The sequence below is a fragment of the Tupaia chinensis genome, unplaced genomic scaffold, assembly GCF_000334495.1.
Source record: "Tupaia chinensis unplaced genomic scaffold, TupChi_1.0 Scaffold000117_2, whole genome shotgun sequence".
NCBI lineage: Eukaryota > Metazoa > Chordata > Mammalia > Scandentia > Tupaiidae > Tupaia > Tupaia belangeri.
The window spans coordinates 2,721,025-2,744,029 of NW_006159583.1; the positions used below are offsets into that span (position 1 = coordinate 2,721,025).

Sequence of the window (23,005 nt, forward strand, 5' to 3'; positions counted from 1 at the left end):
TTTTTATGGCTGAGTAGTATTCCATAGAGTATATGTGCCACAATTTTTTCATCCATTCATCTGTTTGTGGACATTTGGGTTGGTTCCATGTCTCAGGGATCATGAATAATGCTGCAATAAACATTGATGTGCAAGCACTTTTCTGACTGAGCATTCTCCTGTCTATTGGGTAGATACCCAGAAGTGGAATTACTGAATTAAATGGTAGTTCTATTTTTAGATCTTTGAGGAACCTCTATGTTGTTTTCAACAGTGGTTGAAACAGTTTACATTCCCACTAACAATGTAGGAGAGTTTCCCTTCCACCATATCCTCACCAACACTTACCACTTTTTGTATTTTTAAAGTTCGCCACTCTGACAGGGGTTAGGTGGTATCTCATTGTGGCTTTAACCTACATCTCCCTCATGATGAAGGATGCTGAGCATTTCCTCATATTCCCTTTGGTCATTTGTATGTCTTTCTTAGATTTTTGTTCAGCTCATTTTCCCGTCTTTTAATTGGGTTCATCTATTTTTTTTTTTTTTCCCGAGAAAGCCACTTGAGTTCCTTGTGTATTCTGGTTATCAGTCCCTTGTCTGAGGCATATTTTACAAAAATATTCTCCCATTCTGGGGGTTGTCGATTCACACTAATTACTGTGTCCTTTGCTGTGCAGAAACTTCTTAATCTGATATAGTCCTACTTCTGGGATATCAATTATCCAGATGTTGGGGCATTTGATGGTATCTAGTATTTCTTGTATATTGACTTCATTTTTCTTGATTGTTTTCTCAATCTTTTAGATAGTTTTTTCTTGGTCAGAGGTTTTGTCTTCTACATTCAAGATTTGATCTTCTGCATAATCTAATCTACTTTTAATATCTTTGAAGGAGGTTTTAATTTCCTATATCACATTCTTCATCCATAACAATTCTGTTTGATTCTTTTTCATGGTGTCTAATTCTTCTTTCAAATCGTGAAAGGACTTCCTCATCTCTTGGAGCTCATTGTCTCTTTTCTCTTGTATCTCAATTAGTTTGGTCACTACAGATATTCTGAATTGCTTATCCAACATTTCTGTGACTTCCATTGTGTTTCCTGAGAATGATGCAGAATTGACGTTTTTCCTTGGGGGAGAGACATTTTGTTTGATGCTCATATTTCTTGTACCTCTGCATTTGTTCCTAGTCATCTGGTGATCTATATTTTCCTGCCTAAATTTTTCAAAGTATCTCTGAGCGTTCAAAGGTGTGCAAGAGTTGAAAACTGGCAATCTCTCTTCTGCTCTGTCTCCCTGTTTCTCGCTAGCACCCCGCATGGTCATCACTGGTCCTGGTTGACCCAAAGTCCTCCCTGTTTCTTAAGAACAGGTGCGACTCAAACTGAGCTGCTGAGCTTCACCTGAGGAGCAAAGAAACTATCATGCGGAGCGCAATGCGCACCATGTGCTATCCAAAACACCGAAGTCCTGAGAGTTCAAAGGCGAGTGGGAGGGGATGAGCCACAGGTGTTGGACATTAGGCCCTCAAAATGTATGATATTTTTAAACTCATGAAGAAATACTTGAGTTTGGTTCAATTATATCCACATAACAGAGATATTTTATCCACATTCATGAAATCAAATAGCCTAGGAGTAGTACTTCAGCCATGGTTATTTGTTAAATCAAATATTTAAAACTCCTCTCCTAGAACTGATGTTATAAACTGTTGGGTTCTCAGGTCAGCTCACAAAGTAGATGTGAAGTGAAATAAGCAGTGACAGTCCAAAAATCATTCTGTATCCTCAATGTCTGGCTCCCTCTGAGATTCTGAGCCATTTCCCTCTCAGTGCAATTCTACCCAGCAATTTGTTAAGCATTTTCTATGGGCCATGTGCTAGACAATTAACTGGTAAGTTTTATGGGTCCAGAAATGATAGCTCATCTCAACCCTGAGGATTGAACCATCTTATAATTCCAAGCATTTTTACAGATACCCAGTGACTGACTTGTAGGAAAACTTAAGCCTTAAAGTAAAATAGAGAATGTGAGATGGCAGGGTAGAGGGAGCCGTGATTCTCCGAATTACAGAAGAGAGTGTGTTTCTGAGACAATTGATGCTAGGAGATCGATATACTGGCATCCTCTAAGGGCAGTGAAGCTGGGAAATAGCAATTTATTTGGAAATTGTGTCTTAAGTTAGAGACAGATTACATTATCTATATATCAGCGCACTGACAATAAGAGAGTGATTTAAGTCTACAATAAATAATATTAAACTTTAAATTATAACTTGTGGTTGATTACCACCCATACTTTGACTACTATGCTTAAAAAAATAATGGAGGATTGTAAGGGAGAAAAAGTTAGAGTGGAAGAGTAAATTCTGAATGGATGCATGAGTGAATGGATGAAACTACCATTTACTGAGTAATCATATGCTAGACATTGTGTCAGACAATTTCTCACTATCTCATTGAAATTTTAATAGGTCTCTCCCAGTTTGTGGAGGAAGAGACTGGTGTGCAAGATACTATTTGTTCTAGACTACATATCTAATAAAATGTAGGACTGAAATTTGAGTCCATTTTCTTCTGACCTCAAAGCTCATGGTAGAAATAAAAACTAGTCTAAGACCCACTAATCTTGTTTAAATAACTACTGCTGGGAAGTTTCCAGATCAGTAAGGACAGGCTTCTCCTGGTCCCAGTTACCAGTCTTAGGGTCAATTTCTGCTTCAGGGAAGGATTTAGAAGGAAAAATATCCCTTTACAGAGGCAAACCCTGTACAAGTTGATGACAAGAGGAATATTGAAAAAGAATACAAAAACCAACATTTCATTCTTCTGAACTGAAAGATGAGCTGTCAAAACCTTTCAGGGAGAAACAGCTGTACTTAGCAGCAGAGAAGTATGGGGAGGGCTGAAGAACCTTCATAAGAACCTTCATCATTTGGCCATTAAAGGAGAAATGTGCATATGAAAAACTTGGGCTCTTAGAAAGTGACTTAGGGGGACTGGCAAGTGGCATGGTGATTAAGAACACTGGACTCCCACATGGCCTACTACACTTCTAGTCCCAGACCTGATGGCTTGCTTTCTCACTTTTCCTCTCTCTCTCTCTCTCTCTCTGTGTCCCTCTCTGGTCAATTTTTTTAAAAAAATAAACAAAAATAAAATAAAAGTTAAATAAAAATAATTATTTTTTAAAAAAGAAAATGATTTAGGTACAATGTCAGATTTAATATATTGGATCATCAGAAGAATCATGATGTATCTTTGCATAGAAAAATACATCATGACTCTTTGTTTCTGCTATTTTATTTTTGCTTACCAGTTGAAGTGATGACAATGTGAAGAATAGTTACTGAAATAGCATAATCCCAAACCCATTCTTCCACAACCAGAACAAAAAGCAATCCACAAACAAAGTAGGTAACCTCTGTTGAAACTAAGAGAACTGCAGTATAAAAGAAAGAAAATAATTATTTGGGGATAGAACAACTAACAATTCGAAAACACAACTTATAACAAGACTGTGAAAATTTATTCTGAAAAGAAATTTCATAAGGACTTTAAAAGTGTTTCACCTCTTTTAAATTCTCAAATTTGGGTAAGAATTTTTAATGCATTTCACCTTTTAGTCATCTTTAGATTTATATAAAATATCTAATAATGTATAATTCTATTTCATATTCTTTGTAGTAGCATTTTATTATTTTATTATTGTTATTATTATTTTAGTATTTTGTGATAGGTCATGTGCACTTGCCAGAGAGAGAGAAAGTGAGAAATCACTCTCCAGGGAAGATGGGAGATGACCATACCACGATCTCTTCTCCATTCTTCTCTTGGGAGTTTGGGTATGTATATATACATGACTGGTTTGTTTTTTAAGCTACCAGGTGAGGGACTCGAACCATACAGATAACCATACGGATCCAGCAGCCTTGACCACCATGTCACTGCTGGTCCTGTACTTAGAATTTTAGAAGGTAAAAATGCAGTGAAAAAAAGTTACAGTGGGGGCCAGGTAGTGGCACAGGGATACTGCAAATGGACCCAACGCAGTGAAGAAAAGTTACAATGGGGGTCAGGTGGTGGCACAGTGGTACTGCAACTGGACTCATGTGAGGAAGGTCCCACATGGTGTCCTGGGACCTCCTTGGGCATACCAACTGAGACTGGAGTTGAACAGTGGCAGGAAGGTCCTGTTGGGGTCTTGACTCTCTCTTTCTTTCATGAAATCAATAAAAATAAAAAAAAAACAACAAAAAAGAAAAATAATAATGTTGTACCTCATGCATGCAGATCTATTATTTGATGGCAAATCTCATTTTAAGACATATTAAAAATTAATGACAAAATTTAGTTGTGAATTTTCAGAAATAATAATAAAAAAGCAATATTTTTTATCCCATTTCTTTGGAACTAAGCATTACATAACCTGGAAATGAGGTTTTTGTGTGTCTTTGTAATAAAGATGTACATTCAGATATTTATCTGGGGAACATAACCAATAACCATGGATAAAAGAAAACCTCATAAATGACAGTGGTGGATGGAGACACTATTCTAAACCCATAGGCTGTCACAGAGTGGTTTCCCTGAACATGTTTAAAGGGCTAGTTATTTACAGGTCAAGACCACAAATCTGTTAAGAACCCTGATGATATTTTTAAACTCATGAAGAAATACTTGAGTTTGGTTCAATTATATCCACATAACAGAGATATTTTATCCACATTCATGAAATCAAATAGCCTAGGAGTAGTACTTCAGCCATGGTTATTTGTTAAATCAAATATTTAAAACTCCTCTCCTAGAACTGATGTTATAAACTGTTGGGTTCTCAGGTCAGCTCACAAAGTAGATGTGAAGTGAAATAAGCAGTGACAGTCCAAAAATCATTCTGTATCCTCAATGTCTGGCTCCCTCTGAGATTCTGAGCCATTTCCCTCTCAGTGCAATTCTACCCAGCAATTTGTTAAGCATTTTCTATGGGCCATGTGCTAGACAATTAACTGGTAAGTTTTATGGGTCCAGAAATGATAGCTCATCTCAACCCTGAGGATTGAACCATCTTATAATTCCAAGCATTTTTACAGATACCCAGTGACTGACTTGTAGGAAAACTTAAGCCTTAAAGTAAAATAGAGAATGTGAGATGGCAGGGTAGAGGGAGCCGTGATTCTCCGAATTACAGAAGAGAGTGTGTTTCTGAGACAATTGATGCTAGGAGATCGATATACTGGCATCCTCTAAGGGCAGTGAAGCTGGGAAATAGCAATTTATTTGGAAATTGTGTCTTAAGTTAGAGACAGATTACATTATCTATATATCAGCGCACTGACAATAAGAGAGTGATTTAAGTCTACAATAAATAATATTAAACTTTAAATTATAACTTGTGGTTGATTACCACCCATACTTTGACTACTATGCTTAAAAAAATAATGGAGGATTGTAAGGGAGAAAAAGTTAGAGTGGAAGAGTAAATTCTGAATGGATGCATGAGTGAATGGATGAAACTACCATTTACTGAGTAATCATATGCTAGACATTGTGTCAGACAATTTCTCACTATCTCATTGAAATTTTAATAGGTCTCTCCCAGTTTGTGGAGGAAGAGACTGGTGTGCAAGATACTATTTGTTCTAGACTACATATCTAATAAAATGTAGGACTGAAATTTGAGTCCATTTTCTTCTGACCTCAAAGCTCATGGTAGAAATAAAAACTAGTCTAAGACCCACTAATCTTGTTTAAATAACTACTGCTGGGAAGTTTCCAGATCAGTAAGGACAGGCTTCTCCTGGTCCCAGTTACCAGTCTTAGGGTCAATTTCTGCTTCAGGGAAGGATTTAGAAGGAAAAATATCCCTTTACAGAGGCAAACCCTGTACAAGTTGATGACAAGAGGAATATTGAAAAAGAATACAAAAACCAACATTTCATTCTTCTGAACTGAAAGATGAGCTGTCAAAACCTTTCAGGGAGAAACAGCTGTACTTAGCAGCAGAGAAGTATGGGGAGGGCTGAAGAACCTTCATAAGAACCTTCATCATTTGGCCATTAAAGGAGAAATGTGCATATGAAAAACTTGGGCTCTTAGAAAGTGACTTAGGGGGACTGGCAAGTGGCATGGTGATTAAGAACACTGGACTCCCACATGGCCTACTACACTTCTAGTCCCAGACCTGATGGCTTGCTTTCTCACTTTTCCTCTCTCTCTCTCTCTCTCTCTGTGTCCCTCTCTGGTCAATTTTTTTAAAAAAATAAACAAAAATAAAATAAAAGTTAAATAAAAATAATTATTTTTTAAAAAAGAAAATGATTTAGGTACAATGTCAGATTTAATATATTGGATCATCAGAAGAATCATGATGTATCTTTGCATAGAAAAATACATCATGACTCTTTGTTTCTGCTATTTTATTTTTGCTTACCAGTTGAAGTGATGACAATGTGAAGAATAGTTACTGAAATAGCATAATCCCAAACCCATTCTTCCACAACCAGAACAAAAAGCAATCCACAAACAAAGTAGGTAACCTCTGTTGAAACTAAGAGAACTGCAGTATAAAAGAAAGAAAATAATTATTTGGGGATAGAACAACTAACAATTCGAAAACACAACTTATAACAAGACTGTGAAAATTTATTCTGAAAAGAAATTTCATAAGGACTTTAAAAGTGTTTCACCTCTTTTAAATTCTCAAATTTGGGTAAGAATTTTTAATGCATTTCACCTTTTAGTCATCTTTAGATTTATATAAAATATCTAATAATGTATAATTCTATTTCATATTCTTTGTAGTAGCATTTTATTATTTTATTATTGTTATTATTATTTTAGTATTTTGTGATAGGTCATGTGCACTTGCCAGAGAGAGAGAAAGTGAGAAATCACTCTCCAGGGAAGATGGGAGATGACCATACCACGATCTCTTCTCCATTCTTCTCTTGGGAGTTTGGGTATGTATATATACATGACTGGTTTGTTTTTTAAGCTACCAGGTGAGGGACTCGAACCATACAGATAACCATACGGATCCAGTAGCCTTGACCACCATGTCACTGCTGGTCCTGTACTTAGAATTTTAGAAGGTAAAAATGCAGTGAAAAAAAGTTACAGTGGGGGCCAGGTAGTGGCACAGGGATACTGCAAATGGACCCAACGCAGTGAAGAAAAGTTACAATGGGGGTCAGGTGGTGGCACAGTGGTACTGCAACTGGACTCATGTGAGGAAGGTCCCACATGGTGTCCTGGGACCTCCTTGGGCATACCAACTGAGACTGGAGTTGAACAGTGGCAGGAAGGTCCTGTTGGGGTCTTGACTCTCTCTTTCTTTCATGAAATCAATAAAAATAAAAAAAAAACAACAAAAAAGAAAAATAATAATGTTGTACCTCATGCATGCAGATCTATTATTTGATGGCAAATCTCATTTTAAGACATATTAAAAATTAATGACAAAATTTAGTTGTGAATTTTCAGAAATAATAATAAAAAAGCAATATTTTTTATCCCATTTCTTTGGAACTAAGCATTACATAACCTGGAAATGAGGTTTTTGTGTGTCTTTGTAATAAAGATGTACATTCAGATATTTATCTGGGGAACATAACCAATAACCATGGATAAAAGAAAACCTCATAAATGACAGTGGTGGATGGAGACACTATTCTAAACCCATAGGCTGTCACAGAGTGGTTTCCCTGAACATGTTTAAAGGGCTAGTTATTTACAGGTCAAGACCACAAATCTGTTAAGAACCCTGAATATATGAAGAATCAAGCTTTTTCCTCTTGTTTTTGTTAGGGATATTTAAGACTACAGTGCTTTCAAAGGAGAAATCCATCAAACTTTGAAGCGACAAGTGTATGTGATATATTATCAAAATTCCCTTTTGTAAATAATACCACTTTCCATAAAAATTACTTTCTTTTCCTTTTAAGACACAGTAAATAATTGATATGGTCATACGATTCAGGAATCAATATATCTAGGCAGAAAAACTGTATTTTTCAAAGCCAAAAAGTGAAATAATCACCATATGTTTTACTGTGCAGAAGTAATTTACTAACCAGCAAGTCAGTGATTGCCTCATGGGGGTAAGCAAGACACCAAGTAAGCAAGACCCAGCACCATCTTTTTAAAGGCCTTTCACTATTCTTTCAATTTTGTTCAACTTAATGAGTTTCTAAAGTTGAGTGGGGAATTCATACTAACTCCTTTTTTATGACATGAGAATTCCTTTTACCAGCGCAGACCAGTTCAGCATGTCCTGCCTCTGAATACTATTGTGTCATATGAATACCACTTCTTTTTTCTTCAAATTTTTGCCACAGGGTGCATAAGCTTGCTGGAGAGAGAGAGAGAGAGAGAGCGAGAGAGAGAGAGAGAGAGAAAGGGAAAGTGAGAAAGCACTCCCTGGGGCAGGGTGTGTGTGTGCGCGTGTGTGTGACCACGCTGCATTCCTTTCTCCTCCATTCTCCTCTCAGGGTTTTGGGAATGCAACCACACACACCAGGCATGTTTTTGAAGCCCCTGGGTCAGGGCTCAAACTGTGGAGTCAGCTATGTAGGATCCTGCACCTTACCCACCATGCCACCTGCTAGCACAGACATTACCTCTTCCATCACATGTGATTCCTTCCTCCACCAGTGGCTCACAGGGCCTTCGCATGAAAATAGGGAAATAAACATACTTATTTTATAAGCACTTAGAGATTTTTTAGGTTCACTTGCAGCAGTTGGAAAAGCGTGATTTTAGTCTTACATTAGCTGTATTTGCACATATTAATAGAGAATAGGTATGCTTTGTTTGTGATATAAAAGAAGCATGAATTAAAAGAAATAGTACAGAATTTGAAGTCAGGATATTATAGTTCTAGTCTTGCCTTTACAGTGTAAGAGTTATAATTCCTCGCAGAGGATACTAACCTCTGAATCAATCTGTTTCCTTCCCCACAGACTGGAGAGTGGAGTACTACTATCTTATCGATTCAAAAGTTGTTGTGACAATTTTAATTAAACCTAAAGGAATTTGTAAACTATTTTCTGCAACAGAAAGGAAAGATGCTAGTAATCAACATGTTTTAACTGGATTCACACTTCCCAGAATCCTTGATAAAACTCATCTCCTGGGTGACGAAATTGTTGAGACAAGAAACCTGACCCTAAATACATGCCCAAGTTCTGAGACAACCCTTTCACTTTATCTCGAAGATTAAACAAATCTAGATTCTCAAAGCAACAACTTTAAAGAGTCGTGACACTTATTTCCCCAATCCCCAAATTAGAGATCAAATAGGCTAAGAGTTTATTGATAGCTTTGTACAAATGTTCATGTTTCATGAGAAAAAAAAAAATGTGAACAATGCCAGATCTCCTGGGCTCTTCACTAATCTCTGCTATGTAAAAACACAGCCTACTCCAATAAACCTTTGTCAATAGCTTATCTTTATAGATATATTTCAGTTTCTTTGATACATTCCATCACATATGTCACTTAGCTTGCAAAGTGTATATTCCAACATGTATACGTTTCCCAAAGGCAAGAATTAAATTAGAACAGTTGAGTTTTAAATCTTTCCCCCTACCCAAAACACACATATTCAACCTACACTTTATTCTTTATTGTAACCCTCTCCTTATCATTTGTGGATAGTCTTCATAGAAAATAAGCTAATCTTCAGTAAGAAAGTGCATAACGAGAAATTAAAATGAAAATGTTAGGCCTCTGGTATCTTAGTAGAATGAAAGTCTTGGGACCAGCAGATGGTGTAGCAGTTATGTCATTGGACTCCCATATGGCCGACCATGGTTCGAGTCCCAGACATGATGACTTGAGACTCCAGCTAGGCGTGTGTGTATGCATGCATACCCATGCTCCTCGGAAGAGAATGGAGAAGAGATTTTAGCATGGCCATCCCTCCTGGGGAATGATTTCTCACTTTCCCTCTCAAGGTCTCTGTCTTTGCCCCTACTCCTACTGTCCCACTCCCCATTCCAGCACATGAATTGAATAAATAATGGAACCAAGCAAGGTGATCCACTCAAGCACACTTTCTGTTTTTGTTGTTGTTGTTTGTTTGTTTCTTTATTACCAGAAGGTGTTTCTGCTTGCCTGCTTGCTGGGGAAAGAGAGATAAAAAAAGAACAAGGAGAAAGCACCCTCCAATGGTCATACTGTGATCCCCTCTCTTCCATTTCTTTATGTGGTTGGGATACTGAGCACACATGCAATTTGTGACTGGCATGTATTGCAAGCTGCCACATATGGGACTTGAACTACATGGTTGGCCATGTGGAATCTAGCTCCCTTTTCTACCAGGCCATGGAGTTACCCAAGTGGAGGCTTTTCTAAAGCTATTTATTTAAATTCAGTAACTCTCAATGGCCAAGTTTCCTACACAAATCATATTTTAAATGTGATTTCTTTGACCTCATGCAATTTTTGTATATTTACATATTTATCCCCAAAAGAGATTGTGCTGTGGATTTCTAAAGAATTGTAATGTTTACTAAACAGTACGTGTTTAAAAAAATGGTAGGGAAAAATTTAACAGAATGTTAAGAATAATTACATATAGAAAGTAATTGTGATTTATTTTTTTTCTTTTCTTTCCTCTACTTATCAATATTTTCTAAGCTTCCATTAATAAACCTGTTTTATTTTAAGATGTAAAGCAAGATTAAAATTTTACTTTTTGGGAACCAGCAGTTAACGTAATGGCTATGTCGCTGGACTCCCACGTAGTCGACCGCGGTTCACGTCCTGGACCCAGTGGCTTAGAACTCACGCCGGGCGCGTGTGCGTGTGTGCCCAAGATCCCAAGCGGAGAATGGAGGAGAAGAGATTGTGGCGTGACCATCCCCCCTGGGGGGAGGTGATTTCTCGCTTTCTGTCTCTATGCCTCTCTCTGTCTGTCTCTTGTCCTCATCAAAAGATGAGGACAATTCATTGTGAATATGTACAAAACAAATAGGTTTGATGTACAAGGGATCTTCAAAAAATTCATGGAAAATGTGTATTAAGTAAATACTATGCACAGATTTCAAATTTTTTTGTACCAACATAAACTCACTTTAATTTAATTTTTCCATGAATCTTTTGAAGTTCTCTGATACTCAATATCAGTCAGTGTTATTACAAACATATATACATAAGTATGAACATACTAGATATTAATTATTTACTTAATAAAAATACTAAATTAGAGAGATTTTTTGTTATAGGGTGTGTGCACTTGCCAGAGAGTCAGAGAGAGTCAGAGAGACAGAAAGGGAAAAGTTACCCCTTGGTGGAATGGCAATGCTACAATACCTTCTCCTCTCAGGATTTTGGACACACATGCCTTGTGTGAGTTTTAAGCTGCCAGGCCCAGTACCTGAACTGCCATTGACTACATGGGAGTCCAGTGATGTAACCATTATGCTATCTGCTGGTTCCATCCCAACAGAATTTTGACACCATAAAACATCCTCAGACTCAGCTAACCCTAAATCTTAGGCATGCATGTGTCCTTCTGACTCAGGGAGATCTCTAGGTGCAAACCCAGAAACTTCCCAATCTGGCCCCATTCAGGGATTTTGACCCCTGAAGCCCCTCTGTCCGGACTTCAGCCTCCTGCTCCCCTGTCTAGCCAGGAGCCAGGAAAAAGCATAAAATCCATTAGATGACCAGAAACCACCACAGAGGCACAAGGAATATGAGAAACAAAGAAAATATCTCTCCTCTAATGAAAATAAATAACTCTTCTTCCTCCATAAAGAATACAAGGGAATTCATGGAAATGTTAGATAAAGAATTTAAAATATTCATAGTGACAAAGCTAATAGAGATGCAAGACAATAGAGTCAACAAACTCCAGAAGATGCAGGAGAAAAGAGACACCGAGTTCCAGGAGGTGAGGAAGTTCTTTCATGATCTGAAAGAAGAAATACACATTATAAAGAAGAATCAAATGGATTTGTTAGAGACCAAGAGTCTAATACAGGAAATCAAAACTTCCACTGTAAATATTACAAACAGAATATAGAGATGCAAGACAATAGAGTCAACAAACTCCAGAAGATGCAGGAGAAAAGAGACACCGAGTTCCAGGAGGTGAGGAAGTTCTTTCATGATCTGAAAGAAGAAATACACATTATAAAGAAGAATCAAATGGATTTGTTAGAGACCAAGAGTCTAATACAGGAAATCAAAACTTCCACTGTAAATATTACAAACAGAATAGCTCATGCAGAAAATCAAATCTCAGATGTAGAAGACAGAACCTTTGAGCTACAAAAATTCACCAAAAAGACAGAGAAAAATAACCCCTCAAAATGAGAATAACATGTGAGTAATACTAGATACCATTAAATACCCAAACTTCCAGATCATTGGTACCCCAGAAGGTGAAGAAATTAATAAGGACAATGATAATCTATTCCACAAAATCCTGGAAGAAAACTTTCCAAACTTAGAGAGGCATTCAAATATCCAGACCAAATTAATACAAAGAACCCCACATAGAATCAACTCACAAAGATCTTCTCCAAGGCACATCATAGCCAGAGTGACCAAAACTACAGAGAGAGACAAGATGATAAAATTGGCAAGAGAGAAAGGGCAAGTTATTTTCAAAGGTATCTCATCAGGCTGAGATCGATCTCTCTTCAGAAACAATGCAAGCAAGGAAAGAATGGGAAAATATATTCAAAGTGTTAAGTGAAAAACAATTTCAACCAAGAATACTATACCCAGCAAGATTATCTTTCATATGGGGATAAAAAGACAAACATATTTTCAGATAAACAAAACCTGAAAGAATTTACCAACACCATACCAGCTCTCCAAAAAGTGGTGAAGAGATTGCTATACCAGGAAAACTAAAGTCGACACAGAAATAAGAGTACAAGAAACAGTGAAGAGGGAACCAGCAGTTAGCGTAATGGCTATATTGCTGGACTCCCACGTAGTCGACCACGGTTTGCGTCCTGGACCCAGTGGCTTAAAGCGCATGCCGGGTGTGTGTGCGTGTGTGCCCAAGATCCTGAGAGGAGAATGGAGGAGAAGGGATTGCGGCGTGACCATCCCCTCTGGGGGGTGATTTCTCACTTTCTGTCTCTATACCTCTCTCTCTCTGTCTGGCGAGCGCACGTGCCCTATAGTGAAAACCTCTCAAAAAAAAAAGAGAAACAATGAAGAGAATGGCCATCCTAGTGGTAGAGGTAAGTCTGGAATTGAACATTAACTTCCAGAGTTTAAGTGGAATGATCAGACTACAGTAACACTGAAAATTCAGTAGAAGAGAGATTAATTATATGAGTCCAAACTAGTAAAATAAATTTTTTTTTACTTTAGACTAAAACATTACTACTGATTTTCATCAATGCTTTGATTTCCGTATTTAAGGATTTTTGTCTTCTCTTGAAATGTTGATAGGTTCATTACCTACCTTCTTCTTGTCTTTAAATTTTAAGCAAATTTCTTTTAATATTTTTTTATTTTGACCTGTTAAAACTAAAATTTTTTTGAAATTAATAAATGCATTAAAATACCTATTAATACCTATTTAATGACTTTAATAAGCTATATAGCTTCAGCATGGTGCTACTTTACAGTATGTTGACTTTATTCACTGAAGTTTACACTTAAAGTCAGACATGCATTCTTAAATATGTATATATCAGCTGTGTTTGATATTGAAAATCTTTAAATTAATTAAGATCTTTAGTGAATCAATAAAATGTAAAAAAAACAGACATGGAAAACAACTGTATATACCAGAGACAGTGTAGGAGAAGAGGGGGAGTTGGCAGAAGGTGAAAGGTAGGGATTGAAGGGGAAGCAAAATATTTAAGAAGTAAGAAATAAAAAATCATTTGTTGATGATAACATGTATGGTATTATCCTTGACTGAAAAAATGTACAATGTATACTGGATGGAACATCTCATTTTGTATACTGTACTGACATATAGTTAATTACTGTAAATAAATAATAAATAATACGTGTTTTTTAAATCAACACACCATTAGCTAGGTTAATTAAGAAGAGAGAAAACAACAAAACGGACAATACAACAGACACAATAGAAATACAAAACATCATTACTATGAGCGACTATATGCCAACAAACAAGAAAATCTGGGTGAGATGGATGAATTTCTAGACACATATAATTTACCAAGATTGAATTAGGAGGACATAGAAAGCCTGAATAAACCTATAATAAGCCATAAGATTGCATCAGTAATTAATAACTTCCCAACAAAGAAAAGTCCAGACCATGATGGTTTCACATGAATTCTACAAAATGTTAAAAGAAGAGTTAACCCCCATTCTATTCAGATCTAAAAGGAAGGAACTCTCTCAAATTAATTTTATAAAGTCTCCATCATCTTCATTCCCCAAACAGACAAGAACATGATAAGGAAGGAAAACTACAGACCAATATCTCTGATGAATATAGATGCAAAATTCTCAACAAGATTCTAGCAAATTGTATCCAACAGCACCTTAAAAAGATTATACATCATGGCCAGGTAGACTTTATTCAAGGATGCAAGGGTGGTTCAATATATGCAAAACCATAAGTGTAATATACCATATTAACAGAAAGAAAGATAAAAACCATATGATCATATCAATCAATGCAGAAAAAGCATTCAATAAAATACAACATCCCTTCATGATTAAGACTCTCAGCAAAATTATCATAAAAGGGACATTTCTCAACACAGGAAACGCCATCTATGAAAAATCCATAGCTAACATCATACTGAATGGGAAAAAATAAAAGCTTTTCCACTAAAAGCTGGTACAAGACAAGGCTGCCCACTTTCTCCACTCCTTTTCAATATAGTGCTGGAAGTCCTAGCCAGTACAGTCAGAAAAGAATATTATAAAAGGCATTCAATTAAGGAAAAAAAGAGATGAAATTATCACCATTTTCAGATGATATGATTGTATACATAGAAGACCTTAGGGTACCCATGAAAAAGAAAATCCTGGAAGTAACAAATGAATACTGTAATGCAGCAGGATACAAAAGCAACATATGAAAAATCTATAGCATTTCTATACAATAACAACAAGCAAACTGAAACAGAACTGAAGAGAGTAATTCCACTTACTATAGCCACAAAAAGTGTAAGATACCTAGGAATGAATCTAACCAAAGAAGTCAAAGACCTCCTAAAGGAAAACTATGAAAATCTAAAAAAAAAAAATTTAAAAGACACAAAATATTGGAAAGACATTCCATGTATTTGGATCAGAAAAATTAATATAATAAAAATGGCAATTCTACCCAAATTAATCTACATATTGAATGCAATCCCAATCAAATTACCAGAGACATTCTTCACAGATCTAGAAAAGACAATCACAGAATTTGTCTGGAATCATAAAAGACCATGTATTGCCAAAGCAATCCTGTGCAAGAAGAGTGGAGTGGGAAGCATCTCACTCCCTGACCCCAAAATATACCCCAAAGCTGTGATAATCAAAACAGCATAGTATTGGTACAAAAACAGACATGTGGACCAATGGAACAGAATAGAGATCCCAGAAATAAGCCTCAAAACATACAGCCAACTGATTTTTGACAAAGAGTACCAGTCAATCCATTGGGAAAAAGAAAACCTCTTTAGCAAATGGTGCTGGAAAAACTGGGTATACACCTGCATAAAAATGAACCTAGACCCCTATCTTTCACCATGCTCAAAAATCAACGTGGATCAATGATCTAAACCTAAGATGTCAAACTATAAAACTACTGGTGGAAAACACAGGGAAAAGTCTGAGAGACACTGGGGTAGACTAAGACTTCTTAAATAGGACGCCCATAGGGAGACAAAGAGGTAGGCAAACACTTCTTAAATAAGATCAGCAAAGCACAGATAATAATCCCTAAAATATACAGGTGTGATTACATCAGATTAAGACGTTTCTGCACAGCAAAAGATACAGTAATTAGTATGAATTGACAACCCTCAGAATGGGAGAATATTTCTGCAAAATATGCCTCAGATAACCAGAATACACAGGGAGCTCAAGCAGCTTACTTGTAAAAAAAAATGATTGACCCAATTAAAAGATGGGAAAACGGGCTGAACAAACAATTCTCTGAGGAAGACATATGAATAGCTAAAAAGCATATGAAAAAATGATCAACGTCCCTCATCACAAGGGAGATGCAGATCAAAACCACAATGATATACCACCTAACCCCAGTCAGAATGGTGAAGATTAAAAAAAACCTTTTTCTTGATAATGCTGATGAGGCTGTTGTGAAATGGGAACTCTCACTGTTGGTGGAAATGCAAATTGGTCCAGCCACTCTGGAGAACAATATGGAAGTTCTTCAAAGATCTACAAATAGAACTACCATATGATCCAACAATTCCACTGCTGGGTATATACCCAAAGAATAGGAGAACACTGAGTCAGAAAAAGTGCTTGCAAATCTATTTATTGCAGCATTATTCACAATTGCTAAAACATGGAACGAAACCAAATATCCATGAGCAGATGATCGGACTGAAAAAGTGTGGCACATATACTCTATGAAATACTATTCAACTATAAAAAAAACCAAGAAGATCCTGGCATTATGAGTGAAGCAAGTCAAGCTATGAATGAGAGACATCATCTCTCCAGTGAGTACATGCTCCCTATAACAAAACTCTCAAAAAACCCTGTTATCTTCTGTTAAAAGAAAAAGAAAAATGTGTCATGACTTTCCTGACAACCTAATAGAAAGGAAAGTTTTATGTCATCCCAGATGGAAGATGATGGTTTGTCACCTAATTCTCTGGACTTCTTATTATTGACACCATGTATCTATCCTACCAAATACAATATACTATACAAATTATTTCATACTCTTTATTTTCTCTTTTATAACTCATGAACATATTCTAACATCAGTACATAAAATACATTGTTCTTTTTCTTTAAAAAACATTTAATGTATCCCAAATTCACCCATGACTACTGAAAATAAGAATTCATATGAAAATTTTAGTTCCTAGGGCTGCACGATAGCACAACAATAACATGCGGTGCTCTGCAAGGCCGAACTACATGAGAAAGTTCAGGTTCCAGTTAGGACACTTCTCTGAGTACACCAGGCACATATGTGCTGTGACTCCAGGCTGGTCGAGGATGGGTCTGGGTATCCTAACCTTGAGATCCTATTGGAGGTGACTGTCTGTCTTTCTTTCCATATCTCTGTCTCTCTTGTGCATAGAATAAATAAATAAATAAACCTTAAAAAAATAAAAAAGGATTTCTAGGGGCAGTAGGTGGCATGGTGGTTGAGTTGCTGGACTTTCACATGGATAACTACGGTTCAAGTCCCAGACTTGGTGGCTAGAAAATCATGCTGAGCATGTGTGAGTGTGGGCCCAAAATCATGAGAGGAGAATGGAGCAGAAGGGATTGGGGTATGGCCAATCCCCCTGGGAGGAAATTCCTCACTTTCCTACTCTCTGTCTCTGTCCAGCAAGTGCAATGCCCTATGGCATAAAACAAAAACAATAAAACCTTAATACATATAAATAAATTATTTATATATGTGTACATATATATATATATATATGTATATATATATTTTACAAAAAAGAATTCTACATCCCTTTTCCACTCATCCCATCCTACTCCTAAGAATAAGAATAGTCACTTTAAAATTTTTCATGGTACATTTCCTAATTAATTTTTGAAATAAAATATTTTATGCAGATAACTGAGAAGCAAATCTAATATTTTTACATTTTTTAATTAAAAATTTTTTTTGATTTTTGGAGGTACTTAGTTTGCCAAAATTGAAAATGAAAACAATTACCTTTATAATTAGTGCTGAGCCATGACGGATTTGTTTTGAAGTCAAATGGTGCCAGGATATCCAATTCATATACCCTGAGGATGTTACATATGAAAAGAGTTTACTCCGAAGGAGTCATCCATAGCTGTGCATCAAAGCTTTGCACATCACTCTTCACATGCAAGGGTAAGTCATTACAGTCATCCACACTGTGGCATATTTAAAAACTGCCCAACTTGGATAGTAGCCTAGCATCTTGTGCACATTGTCTTCTTTGTCCAGTTAAGTCCATTTTTACCACCAAACAGATGCAATTGTATTTGAGATGTCAACTGTAATCTCAAGAACTTAATGCCATGGAGAGGGCAGAGAAGTGAAGCCAGTAAGACCCAAGTTCAGCCATAGGGCTGGCCCTACAGTGCCTAAATTTTGTAGTTGTATGTAGCTGGTGAACCTGTTAGTTGTCTCTTAAAGTTTTAAGGTTCAATTATTTTTAATTCCTTGCTTCTGACTTACATTAACTAGAAACCCTTGAAATCTCCTGCTCAGAGTCCTGCCTCTTTCCTGCTCCAAGCATGGCTTCACCATCTCTAATTCCAGGCAGATGCTTAGCCTTTGTGCGAGCACTGGATGCTTCCTTGGTGGGATTACATCCCAGCATGCTGAATAACATCCTTTTCATTGTGCAAATTGATATAGTCGCTTTTTGGTATTAACTTGCATAATAAAATAGAATTCCTTATTTGCACAAGCAAATTAAACTGTGTGAACACTTGATGTCTAGAAAATAATTTGCACTGTAAATAAACATAATGTACGTAAAGGCAATCAGTGTATTAGCAACTCATACATGAGAGGGAAATTCAGCCATAGTGGGACCAAAAAATTGCCTGAACACTAACGCCTCACACTTACATAGAAATATCATCAAAATACATGTATCACCTTATTTTGGTCCTCATGATAAGCCCTTTGTGAGTTTTTGCCTCCATTTGACAAATGAATGCACAGAAATAAAAGCTTTATGGCTTGATCAAGATGATTCAGGAACTTAGTAAGAACTTAGGCTGAAATGCAGGCCTTCTGATTCCTAGTCCATAGCTCTTTCCAGTACATAACAGAAAATATTTAAATAGGATATAGATGCTTGCCAAGCTCCCTTCTCGTTCAAATTTCCTCAGATCCAGTGGTCTCCCGGGAATAATAGTTTCACTTTCTTTTCATGACCATCCTCCAGAGAAGTAAGAGAAGCAGTCCTATGTCTATCCAGTGCATTTCATAACTGTTACTTTTATCATTTTCAAAGAAGGACATTGGCTTATTTTTGCTTAAAAAAAACCAAAAGGCAAAAAAACGTCACCTTAAAAATAGGCTCCATCTCTTAATTCATAAAGACTTGTCAAATATTAAATATAAAGTCTTTTCATATTCAAAGTCAGCTTTTTAGTTCTGTTTGAAGATAATGTGCTACTTACTTGAGTGTCACACAGCACATGCTCAGAGACACATAGTACACAGTGTAGAACAGGAGGACACATACAAGGAGGTTCTGCAAAACAACCTGCAGGGAAAACAAGCATGAGGTCCAAGAGCCAGGCTTTGTCACATGGTTGTTCATAACTAGCTTGCCAGAAAAAAAGAATGACTGTTCAACAGTGTTGGCTAGCCTTGTTTTGCTTAAAGACACTTGGAGACCCAGGGGGTAGGAAGGACTTCAAGGTGTACGATGAAAGTGTTTCTGGGGGCCAGCAGGTGGTATAGTAGTTAAGGCACTGAACTTCCACATGGCTGACCATGGTTCAAGTCCTGGACCCGGAAGTTTGAGCATCATGCTGGGCATAGGTACGTGCATGCCCACCCAAAATCCCAGGAGGAGAGTGGAAGAGAAAAGACTATGGCATGGCCCTCCCCAATGGGGGGTGAGGGGGTTGACTTCTCACTTTCCTTCTTACTGTCTCTCTCTGGTGAGCACAGGCACCTTCTAGTAAAAACCTGAAAAATAAAGTAAGTGTTTTTGATTGGAGATGCTGGCATACTGCACGTGTACACCTAAAAACAAACACAGTATGTAAATCTGTATTATTTATTTCGATATACTAGAATGAACTTTCTGAATGCCAATATTTATATTTCAGCTTGACAAAATGATTCTAACTCTCAACAGTAATAGCAGTAAAAATATAAGAACAGGTAAGAAATTTTGAAAAACCTCCATATAACAAAAATTAAACCTGTGTGCAAGAATTTACAGAGCCATTGGCTAAAACACAATAGATGGTCTTGAAATACTCTTCCGCATCTGAGATTTAAGAAGAAAGCATTGCAGATTAAAAGGGACCAGATGTGTTATTCAACAAATGGTGGTAGGAAAATTGTCTAACTTCTAAATAAAGAAATCTCATTAGATTCCAGGCTTGTACTAGACACCACAATACATTTCAGATGGATGAAAGGCTTAAATGCCAAGAAATAGGTTGGAAAATAAATTCTGCAGCATATATCATAGGCAAAAATAATTGGTATCTGTTATATGTAAAATCATAGAAATAAAAAGAAAACATGTGCCGCCCCAAAGCCTAATGGGTAAGGAAGCTGGATCCCATATGGCCAACTGTGGTTTAAATTCCAGCACCAGCAGCTTGAGAAACATGCCAGATATGTGTGTATGTATGCCCCAAATCCTAACAGGATAGAGAAATGGAGGAGAAAGGACTGTGTTATGACCACACCTCATCGAGGAGAAGGGACTGTGTTATGACCACACCTCATTAATGTGGTACTTTCTCTTTCTCTCAATCTCTTTGTATCTCTGTCTCTCTGTCCTTGCTGCCAAGCACATACACCCTCTGGCAACTGAAAAAGAAAATGACAAACAAACCAATAAAAAAATGGACAAAATACATAAATAGGTAATTCACATGAAGAAACACTCAAAAAGCCAGTAAACAATCAGAAATACACTGAACTTTACTGCAGATTTTTAAAATGTAGTTTTGTGATTATTGTGGTGATTGGTTATTGTGGTGTCTAGTACAAAAATTTCATATTTTCAATTTATTCTTTACACTTTCAAACCTATTTTGAAGTCATGCCTATTTAGCCAACACTCTAACACTTTAGAAATATTTATTTTCTTTCAGTGACCAATTCATCAAGTTTATGAAATCTCTTAATTGACCTGCGTACAGGAGGAGTCCCCTGCTAAAACAGGAAGAGAAGGAAACTAGTACAGACCATACCATGACCAACTGGTTGAATGGACCAGATTTACAAATTCTCCAATAACTTAATTTTATAAACTATTTTAAAATGAGTTCATTGTTAAGCCCAAGAGGGCATGCTAAGCCAGAACTTCGAGGTTCTGAGACTTGAGTATCTTCCCACATACCCTCCTCACCATCTTCAACCCCTCTTTCTCTTGGCCCATGTCTCCCCACCCAGTTCCTCTCCCTCTACCCCTCATTCTTATCCTCCCTCAGATCCTCAGTATTTCACATTTTTAATTCCCTAATCTCTCCTCAGTCTCTCTTTCCTCAATCCTTAGGCTCCTTCTATCCAAGTTTGTCATTCTCTCCCTAAAACTCACATAACTTTGTGGTCATGAGGGCTGACATAAATCTTTGAAAGGAAGATTAAAAGGATGGGTGCAAAAGAGACCTTCTTCCCACAGTTCTCTTACTTTTAGTAGAAAATAAAAATCTTTCCTAGAAACCCCCATTAGACTTCCCTTATGTCTCGTTGACTACCACTGGGCCATGACCCTGCTTACTAAAGAATCACAAGCCAAGGGAAACCAGCAGTTAGCGTAATGGCTATGTCGCTGGACTCCCACGTAGTCGACCGTGGTTCGCGTCCCGGACCCGGTGGCTTAAAGCTCACGCTGGGCACATGGGCGGGCGTGCCCAAGGGCCCTAGAGGAGAATGGAGGAGAAGGGATTGCGGCATGACCATCCCCCCTGGGGGGTGATTTCTCGCTTTCTGTCTCTATGCCTCTGTCTGTCTGGCGAGCGCACGCGCCCTATAGCAAAAAAATAAAATAAAATAAAATAATTTAAAAATTAAAAAAAAAGAATCACAAGCCAAGAGTAAAAGGGTTTATCATGACAGGTTTAAAACACTGGGATTTTGCTCTGAGGATAAATTACTACCGTCTCAGAAAAAACAAAAAAACAAAAAAACAGAAAAAACAACTTGGATTTCTATTTGCAAGGAAGAAGACATGGGGATGGGCAATTAACAGTGTTTTCCACACAGAGGAATTAATATGGAAATAGCTAAAAAGTCCCCATTTTGTAAAGAAGATCGTTTGGATGTCAAGAGAAGATGTGAATTGCTTTACCTGAATTGAAGGTCCAAGTATCATGCCCATAAATATACTCTTTCAATTTCTTCCCTGCTGTTGGATTCTGATGGGAGATGGGTATGGAAGATGGAACAACTTTAAAGCATTTTTAGGCCTGTGATTTTCTTTGTTTTTGAGAGAAATATTTTTGGTATAAGGCATGTGTGCTCACCAAAGAGAGAGATAGAGAGAAAGAAAGCAAGAAATCATCCCTTGGAGGATGGCTATAGTGCAATCCCTTCTCCTCCATTTTCCTCTTGGAATTTTGGGCACACGCTCACACATGTGTGTGAGTTTCAAGATGCCAGGTCGGGCACTTGAACTACATTCAGCCATATGAGAGAGTAGCTTTTGGGAGAACTTATCTGTTGACAAATTTTATATATAAATATACCTGTTTTTCACCAAAACTGTATAAAAATGTTACATATAAATATAACATTATAACCACATATATTTGAATTATTTTGTGAGAAATATTTTGAAAAGCAAGGCATAATATATGTAAATCTTAACTTTTTTCTACCTAAATGGTAAATCTAGATTTTTTAAATAATAGCTTTTGTATAAACAAATTCACTTGCCTGTAATTTCTCCTTCTCATCTATACTCTATACACATTGTATTGACAAACTTCCTTTTTTTTTTTTTTTTTTTTTTTGAGGGTTTTTGCCTTTGGGGCCCTTGGAGAGGTTTTTGCTATAGGGCCTGTGCACTCACGAGAGACAGAGAGAGACAGAGAGACAGAAAGCGAGAAATCACCCCGGGGGAAGGGCCACACTGCAATCCTCTAGGGATCTTGTGCACGCACACACACGTGCCCGGCATGAGTTTAAGCTCGAACCGCAGTCGACTACATGGGAGTCTAGAGACAT

At 37.0% G+C, this 23,005-nt stretch overlaps 1 protein-coding gene across 1 annotated transcript in view; it reads right to left on the reverse strand.

Moving 5' to 3' along the window:
* TMEM244 (transmembrane protein 244) overlaps positions 1-23,005 on the reverse strand; it is a 46,209-nt gene that overhangs the window by 6,326 nt on the left and 16,878 nt on the right. The window contains exons 2-4 of the mRNA XM_027770253.1: positions 19,264-19,349; positions 17,810-17,883; positions 6,410-6,535 (exon numbers count right to left, since the gene is read on the reverse strand). Of these exons, the coding sequence (XP_027626054.1) occupies positions 6,410-6,535; positions 17,810-17,883; positions 19,264-19,349 (286 nt within the window). The remainder of the gene's footprint in view (positions 1-6,409; positions 6,536-17,809; positions 17,884-19,263; positions 19,350-23,005) is intronic.